The sequence below is a fragment of the Nuphar pumila genome, chromosome 15, assembly GCF_984573655.1.
Source record: "Nuphar pumila chromosome 15, dmNupPumi1.hap1.1, whole genome shotgun sequence".
Lineage (NCBI taxonomy): Eukaryota > Viridiplantae > Streptophyta > Magnoliopsida > Nymphaeales > Nymphaeaceae > Nuphar > Nuphar pumila.
Window position 1 is genome coordinate 11087229 of NC_143263.1, and position 9596 is coordinate 11096824.

Genomic DNA, 9596 nt, shown 5'->3' on the forward strand with positions numbered 1-9596 from the left:
GGCACAAGTGGAAGGGGCCTAGGCCACTAGACGGGTGGTCAAGGTTCCATTCTCATGAGCGTCAACCCCCTTCTTGCTCAGCTGAAGCCAGGTGACTCCCTACGGGCAAGGGGTGCGCCACGGGTTTATACTGTCTAGACAGCGACCGTACGAATGACTTAGCGCAATTAGATCTCTGATTTTGATGGCGGTTTCCCCGTCCTGCATGAAGAAAAAAACTAAAGAGGTATTATCTATTTTTAGTTTAGATTTTATATGAATTTGGTCTCTTACTTAATTTGTACTTTGTAATTGGTAGAGGGCTTTAAATGCCTCCTAGTGGCCTATATATAGGTCTTGCTATTTCTGAGAATGAATATATGAAAAACGTGAATTAGATTCCCCTCAAACTCGTCTCTTTCTCTCTCTAAGGATCTCTCTCTCTCTCTCTCTCTCTCTCTTTTCTTATGCTTCTCTTAAGCTCAGAGGGCAGACCTCCAGTAGGACTTGTTACTTGGGATTTAGGCAGCAGCCCAAGTCCAAACACCATTCCAAGGTCCAACTTGTGGGTGAGCTCAACTCTGTGGCTAAGCTTACTCCCTGGTGAACTTTATGACCTTCGGACCCTCAGCCCCTGTGCAAGCTGTGGACTTAGCCTAGACAATCCAAGTAAGTTAGCTCAATTCCCCTCTGTAAGCGTAGACCTCCCATTGACCTCTTCCAAGTCATCGAACCTAAACTCAAGCTTAGATTCTGCATGCTGTAAACTGCAGAATCTGACACAACTTGCTTGAGCCATATCTCACCAACCTGACGATGTACGGTTGATATTTCAACCCCAGGTCTCTCAACGTGTCCCTAATCAACCCATCAAAATTGAGATTTTTCCTTAACCCAGTGAGGAGATCTCTATTTTACAATGACCTACCGAACCCAAATCACAGTTTAGACCTAGTGTGAACCTTAATCAGGTTCTCTGCTCCCGAGTGCATAGCTCCCTAACCCTATTGAGTCAGCCCTTGATTTTTGTTTAGAACCTTCTCCTATTTGTCCTAGACATCTTGTCCAATTTTTAGATTTGTCTGTGCAGCCGTTTAAGAGATAAATTTTTCTCCCGAACTCTGTGAACACAATAGGAAGTGCTAAAATTTTTCTTTGAAATTTTGATTAACAGCTGTGGTTGTTCTTGCCTTGCATCTTGTGAAAACTGGCCACAAGATTAGCCTTGTGACTAGTGACCAACAATCACTGCTACTTTCTCAGCTGTGATTGTTCATCTCCACCTATGACCAAAGAAAACATGGCTTTCATTTGCCTTTGCAAACGAGAGTAATGCATGGTTAGCCAATGCCAATGAGATTCATTCTCTCATTTGCACGAGTCTGAATCTCATGCTAAATTACCAGACATGCCTATCCCAGAAAAGGCCCACTGCTCCTATGAAATGTGTAGCCAGAATTTTCCATGCAGAGAGGTGGTTCCCATGGGGATCAACAACATAGCGACTTAACCCAAGAAATATCCAAAGCCAATTACTCTATCACTATTGCTGCTTTCATGAGGCTGGTCATGCTATACCGATTTTAATTAAGACCAACAAGTGATTATAAGTCAGGTTGGTGATGCCAAATTACGGCAGTCAATGATGGGGTATCAAATAGCAGTGCCAAACCATTGTTGGTGTAGGCTAATTGGATTGATGTTCTATTTGTCTTTGGAAAAGTTATTTGCGTGGTCCTTCAAGGGCAATAATATGGGCCTCCTTCCTCTTGCAGATCGGTTCTGATACCAGTGAAGTCCGAGATCTGAATTAACAGCATGTGGCCTATGCTGGTTTGGGTCGATTACGAACTAATTCTTGCATTCGATTAAACCAATTATTTTGATGAAATACGCCTTTAGGGTATCCAATCACATAGCCAGATGTTTATGAAGGGTACGGATCCAGTCCTTTGACATAGGATGGGTTCCATCCTACATTCAATCCTAGCCATCCAATCGGCTAGGATTGGTCCACATCTTCATCTGGATGTGGACTAATCCTAACCATCCAGATGCTTCAGCTGGACGGCTAGGATCTACATAGGATGGAACCCATCCTATGTTAAAGGACTGGATCCTTTTTGGTTGTTGAAAGAGTTTCTCAAACTTGAATGACTAGAAAGATTGAGACTCCGTCAACCAGCATTGCTGGCAATTTGACAAGCTAGTATGCAAGCTAGAAAGGTTGCCATGAAAACCTCACATTAATCTGGGCGCAGATCAGGTCATGCTGAACATGAGCGTTTTTGCTCATGCGGACATCGTGGCCGTCTGTTTGAATTTTGGATGAATGCCACGTGGTTTTGTTGACTTTTGAACTTTTTAAAATGCAAATCGGATGGCCATGATGTCAGCATGAGCAAAAACGCTCATGTTCAGCATGACCTGATCCGCTTCCCATTAATCTGAGCAATGTATTCATGACACATTTAACGAGATGAAGCGCTCGTGGTTCAGCTCATGCTTGACTTGTAAAGAGCTCATTCAAACTCATAAAATAGGCTTCGCTCGCAAACCGAACACTAACACCAGGTGCTTATATCGCTGGGTTTGTTTATATTTCAGTAACAGACATTTTATTTCACATAAAATAGTATATAATAAATAGTTGGAAATGTTTGTCTTGAAATCAAAGATTTAAAGTACAAATCTTATTGCATCCGACTTTAAAATAATGGTATTTTTTTCTTTTTGTAAATAAGCCAGCTTGGTCTCAGATCAATAGGTTTACAGTTCAAATTCTTACAGCTTTCAAAACAATGAACTATTTTTTTCATAAACGAGCCAGCTCAAGCTCAGTCATTTAGCTCAGATTTGTCATGATCTCGAGCTCTGATTGAGTCGACCACAAAAATAAGCCGAGCTTGAAGACCAAAAGCTTGATTCCTTTAGCAGTCTGTACGTATGTGCTTGGTGTGTGTAGGGATGTAAACCGATTGAAGCAGGGTCGGATCTAGGCATTACCAAGTCCAACTCAATCGGATTCGGAGTCAGATGAAAAAAAAGATAAAATTGAACCCGGATCCAACTAACTTAAAACCCGATATTTACACTTAATCGCCCCGGTTTTTAGTGGGATTCAGGTTCAGGTTTGAATGCAAAACTTAATACCGAACTTGAATCCAATTATTTTTTGATGAACGGATATGTGTGTGCGCGGACGAAAGTATCGCTTTGATAAATGGATCTATGGTGACCGAAAATATATGCATGATAAGGAGTCATGCTTGAGAGAGAGAGAGAGAGAGAGAGAGAGAGAGAGAGAGAGAGAGAGAGACCGTGCATCAACATGTACTTCAGTTGGGGGAGAGAAAGCGTAACGATATTCACCATATTTTGAACCTAACAGAGACAGCTAGCGAGAGACATCTGACCATCTAAGAATTTTAAGGATTTTTATCCAAAAAAGAAGAAAAAAAGTTCAAAGAGAGAGAGAGAGAGAGAGAGAGAGAGAGAGACAAAAGAGTTAAAGTGATTAACATTCCAAGTGGCCCCTTGCTTTTCTGCTTTGCTGAAAGTGATCATCGTGGCTGCTGAATGATCCTGCGAGTGGGAGTCTTGGGGCTGACGCACTGTATCGGTTTCTCCCAATACTTGGACCGCTCCATCGCAGACCATGATGCTTCCCTTGGAGATTTCAGCCCCAAGCTCTCTCCTATGTCTGTCAACACAATTAAGCACCAAAATGCTCACTATAATAGTATAATGTATCGATAAAGGAAGCTTGCAGAAGATAACCTCTCTCTCTCTCTCTCTCTCTCTCTCTATATATATATATATATATATATATATATATATATATATATATATAGTATAGTAAGGAGCAGGTGCATGATCACTTTCTTACATGACTAAAACGAACTCATGCCATCGTGCGTGTGATGAACACTCCGTGCATGTTCCACCGAACAAGGGCTTTAGTGGAACAAAAGTTGCCACTAAAGGTCTTAGTCTTCTTCAGCTGAACAAGCGCGCGATGGACGCTCCGCAAGAGTTCGTTTAGGTCACGATTCTAAAGTGATCATGCACCTACCATTTTTCCTATATATATATATCCATCATCATTTTTTCCCATAGGGGGTTGCAAAAGAACAAACCCATGGTCAGGCCCACACGAAAAAAAAGTAGGAAAAAATATCATAACTATGAATATATCAACATCTGAAATGGATAGCAATAATACCAAAAGGACAAAAAATAGTGTCCCCAATTGATTGCATTTCACTTTTTTTTTTTTTTAAAAGCAGCCTTACTGTCTCATTGGCAACATCCTATGTATATGATGTGCTCTTTTTGCCAGCAGGAAAGCACTGCTGTTGTTTATTTACAGAGTTTTTCTCTCTCTATATGCAGTAACTGAATTCAGAGAAATTCACTCTGCATGGAAGACTCAATATGATGGTTCGGTGTTATGAAGCACTCTATCTCAACCAAGAGGTTTTGAGTTAGAATCCTGCTGAGGGCTCCAGTATATATTGAACCAGGAAAACTCAGATCTTTCCAATGCTCTCTCTAACCGTCCAACCACAAAATTCCAACCTGCAGATGCTGCACAATGTATGCAAACTGCATCATAGCCTATCATGGTCCCACCTCTCTCATGCTCATGATGGACAGCTGTGGTGCAGCTGCTCATGGTTGGGTACTATCACGTCCCATCCTCTCCCATGCTTGAAAAAAGGCTCTATGTGAAGAATATTTTTTCAAGCTCCCCAATACGTTTCCTTATCCTGCTTCTCGCGTAGCTGTGTTGATTTAAAGAGGGGATAAGCAGGTAAGAGCCTGTTGAAAATGGTCCATCCAGGGAGAGCCCTCCCCTTCACAAATGTGGGGCAAGGCATAGGCCATGTTTGGAATGCAGGGGGTGTGACACAGTTCATGAACCTCAAGGCTTCTTCCTAATCCAAAGTTTGTTCCATCAGTAGAAAAATGAGTCATGAATTTTGCCACGCCAAACAAACACTAAATAAATAATTTCCATGAAAACAAGATATTATACAGATTCAATGGCAAGGCTGGCGTATGAGCAACTAGTGAAAAGAAGAGAAAATGGCATTGGAACATGATGGTTCAGATTAAAAACCTTATTAATAAAGGAAAATATCAATGATACGGTGACCATAATCGAACTTAAAAACCAAGTTCTATCATGCCATGCGGTCATTCTTACAGAATCAGGTTGTTTCTAAAAAGAGGAGAGATTGGACAGAAAAACTTCACAGCTTCACGAGTGGCAGTAAACAAAAATAAGAACTTATTTTCTGAACTTCAAACAGGATTCAGGAAGAAGAGGAAATTACCCGAACGCAGTTTTTCTTGTTTAAGACCACCACCAATTTGGCTACTGAGATTCTTCTGCATCCCAGGATGAAACAGTGCCGCTTCCTCTAGAAGATCAGGGAACTCTTCTACCTCGAAAGTTTCCGGCAAAAGAGCCACTATGTCATCTTCCTCCTCGCCGTTGCTGCCACCATCGACTGTCTCCTGATGCTGGTCGACCCAGTAGTCCCGAAACCACGTCGATGTCTTCACAAGCTCCCACCACTCGGGCGAGAAGTCCTCCACTCGTTGGAAGGATGAGGGGATGAAAGGAGCTGCGTTCGGGTTCAGTGAGGACCTGATGACTCCTGGTGCTGCTGCCATATGGGTGCGTTTCCTATCTTTTCATCAACCAACTACTATTCAGTTTTGTGGTTTGGAAGCCTGCCCAACAAACGAGTTTTTTTACATGAGAGAATAAAAGATGCAGTGTAGTCCATGCTGCTCCGTGGTATATGGCTAGCAATTTTATTTCAAGAAAAAGGAAAAAACAAAACAAATTATGAAACACCACATGGGTGAATGACACAGCATTTAAAGGCAACTTCCTTCCAATCCTTTTTCTTAAGCTAAAGGCGTACTAGTATTGGAAAAAAATAAAGACTTTACGATAAAGCTGATGTTGGAAAAAATAAAGACTTGATAAATAAATAGGAGATATAAATATATAATATGCATTATGCAACACCCATGTGCAGGTGCAGGTCGAATATTTTGTCACCGTCAGACCCTTTTATATAGAATCTACAGTTACAGGAGTAGAATTTATGAAATAATTAAAATATTCACAAAAGAAAGTCATAAAGCTAAGATATCATGAGAGAGAGATTTAACATGTCGAACATCATGATGAGGCTGACAATATCGGCTTGATTTCCTTGAAACACTGTAATTATAAAAACTGTAGAACCAGCGACTCCAAGTAGCCTAGCTTTACGCCAATGAAGGCTAGGGAATACACTATAATTACTGGTTTACTGAGGTTATGATTTCTTCAAAAACGACAAAAGGCTTACGCTAGGTGGGTTGGAAAGTGGGTATGATGAGTCGTCAAGCAAAACAATTCCCTCTCGTAGCAGCCGAGTCTGTGAGGCAAAAAGACAAAAAAGGGTCCCCAAAGACCACTGTGTAAGATTACCATATGAAGGCACTTTCCCTAAAGTCAAGATAATGGGATTTCCTGTTCAACTAGTGATAGTGTGGCATAAGAATCAGAATTCAAGTTCTATTATGTCATGCTGCAAATCGTGAAGAAATAGTTTTTTTTTTGTTTAAGGGAAAAGAAAATTGAAGTAAAACAGTGTGAACTCCCCCTTTCAGACAAGTACTTTACCAAAAGCCCTACTTTTTCGGCTATAAAAAAGAAAATGAAGACCAAAAAAAAAATCTTCACATTTTGTGATGCCAAAAACACCCTTGCTTTTGTAACAAAAGCCAGTGAAACGCTGATAAAACCAGGTTTCTTGTAAGCCTGTTTTGCTTGGAACCTTGGTTTTTGGATTGGTGCTTGGATCTTAAGTCTATTCATTATTGAATAAGTCGTTTGTAATATTTTTTGATGACGAAAGAACCCTTACTGAGAACCGGGTCACTTAATGGGCCCGTTCTTCTCTTTCAATTTAATGTAATCCATTACTACATTCGTAATTATTTTGAAAGTGACTGCTTTGATTGTTGGTAGTTTTTTTTTTAATAATAAGGAACCCTTACTGAGAACCGGGTCACTTAATGGGCTCACATTCCTGCGAGGTAAACCCCGGGTGGGGTCACCAACACTTGAGCCCTTACAGAGCCCACCAGTTAAAGGCACCTGCACACCCAGCGGGAATTGAACCTGGGATGAAGGGCTCAGCACCTTAACCCCAGGCCCCGGCTACAGCTTGGGCAACCCGGTGTGATTATTGGTAGCTTTGATTACTTGATCCAGCAGGCTTGAGTCTTGGGTTACATTCTAGGTCTCACCCAATTGATGACCATGATGGGTTCGGTGGTGTACGACTGCACCGGGTCAACCCGAGACTTTTTAGTCAGGAAGGACCCTGGATTCCACGTCCGATCCGGCCAAAGGATCCTGATTCCTGACCAACCAAAAATTCAAGTCCATACGTCCGGACGACTCTTCACGGCAATTGAACAAAGACAGGCACGGGTTTCACGGGTCTCACGAAAACTCGTGGATTTGCCGTATTGACCACAATCACTGAGCAACCGCGCCGGTGCAAAGAAATTGCCGCGGATTTATGAAACCTTTCCTGCCGGGGAGTGAATCGGTGCGTTAGTGCTCTCGAGCAGAAAGATGCGAATCACGCACGACTTCTTTTTCCCTAGGGGAAAATCATTTTTTTTCCTTACTTTTTTCCCTGTTTCGTTTTTTCCCTTGGAAAGCAAAAACGCGAAAAATCGTAAAATAGATAATGTTCAATTATGTAATTCACGCAAAAAAAAAACGTAGAAAAAGAAAAATGTAAAAGAAGTATAAACAAAACTAGAAAATTTATTTCTAAGTTAAACATAAATCATTTCTGAGAGAGGGAGATCTTCCTTTAATTGTTTGTTTGTATACTTATTATTCCATCGGATTATTTCTAAGAATTGTAAGAATCGGGATCGATCCTTAGGAATTAGGGAGTATGGAAAACGTCTAATCAGGAGACAACAAATCCGGAGAAATTTAATTAAATCTCCAATCAGGACTAGTTCAGGAAATAACCGAAAGATCAACGAACGGGTTCAGGAAAAAATTTGCTCCTCCCGATCTACGCCAAACGAGAAAAAGAAGAAAAGAGCTTCTCAAAAAGAAAAAGAAAAAAATTCTCCAGAAAGGAGGAAGATAAACAGAAAATACTGTAACAGAACATAAAGGAAAGAACTTCCTCGATCTCTCAATACACATCAAAATTCACGAAAGAAATTACAGAAACCATGAATCATCGCCAAGACAAACAGAAATGAACAAAAAACACGGAGAAACGAAATCTGATATCTCGGAAGATGCAGATGAGCGCAAAATCTGCAAGAAACTCGCACGTAATGACGAAAATACCCTTCAGGATTCCTCACAGGCAATCCACGTAGTAGTAGCTAGAGAATTAAACGTCAAACACATACTCTTGGTACTTGTAAACAAGAATTTCGTGAATTTCTTCCTTTCCAACGCGGAGGAAGATGAAGAGAGAGAGAGAGAGATGTTTACCTTTCTGGCGTTAGGGTGTCCTCTGGAAGGAAAAATTTTCTCCGGAATTTGACCACTCTATCTCTCTCTAACCCACAGACTACGCGTTTTGGAGGCGGAGACGAGCAAATTTCAGGTATTTATAGGCACGAGGTAAGCCCTAGTGACCGGCTGCTTCCGGTTCAACTACTGCCGACGCGTTATGCTACCTAAATGATACATTGGTAAAAACCACGGGATGAGTTTGGCAATCAAGCCCTTTGGCATTCTAGTGCCACCTTCAATGTTGATGAGGGTTTCTCTCAAAAAAGCCCTTTTGCAAGCTCTAACTTGTAGAACTGGCAGCGTTGACATAGGGGAGCTTGATTTCTAAGTTTTATCCGACTAATTGATATGTCGGGCTTATTTTGAGGAAATCAGGCCCTTGGAAAAAAAAAAGATGCAATACGTGCAGCAAATTTTTTTTAATTTCTTTAAAAATTGTCAAAGAAAAACTCGCTAAATAAACTATAAAGATATAAGGTTTGGTTTATGAAAACATAAAATAAAATAGGGCAACTTTTAACTAGTCACCAAAAGTTTCTTTTCTTAACTAATATATTTTAACCTTCATCCTGCATGGGGATAGATTTTAACCTTCAGCCCCGCCTCCAAGGGGTGGCAAAACCTGACACAACCCGCCTCTTAGGCGGGTTCGGGTTGGGCAAAAACAAACCTGTTTAATAAACGGACTGACCCGCCTAACCCATTTATTAAACGGGTCAGGTTCGTGTTAAGAGTATGCCAACCCGGATGACCCGTTTAATAAACAGGTTAGGCGGGCGGGTCAACCTGTCAACCCAACCCGCCAACCTGTTTACCCGACCCAACCAGTTTATTAATCGGGGGTCGTGTCGGGTTACCCATTTAATAAACGGGTCGAGTTCGTGTTTGCCACAGTCGACCCGTTTAATAAATGGGTCAGGTTCGGGTTGAGGTATGCTGACCCGCCAACCCGACCCGATTGCCACCCCTACCGCCTCCATCCCCGTTTCATGCCCTTCATCCCCGGTCCAAACGGGGCGAGGCGGGGAGGGGGCCCATT

General features: G+C 41.5%; 1 protein-coding gene across 1 annotated transcript; it reads right to left on the reverse strand.

Annotated features, from left to right (window-relative positions):
• Positions 1 to 3391: 3391 nt before the first annotated feature.
• On the reverse strand, positions 3392 to 8627 carry LOC149814475 (protein EARLY RESPONSIVE TO DEHYDRATION 15-like). The gene is made up of 3 exons (XM_089989687.1): positions 8534 to 8627; positions 5322 to 5724; positions 3392 to 3682 (listed from the first exon to the last, which is right to left on the reverse strand). The coding sequence occupies exons 2-3, from the start codon at positions 5662 to 5664 to the stop codon at positions 3543 to 3545; spliced, it is 483 nt and encodes a 160-aa protein (XP_089845813.1). The 5' UTR covers positions 5665 to 5724; positions 8534 to 8627; the 3' UTR covers positions 3392 to 3542.
• Positions 8628 to 9596: the final 969 nt, after the last annotated feature.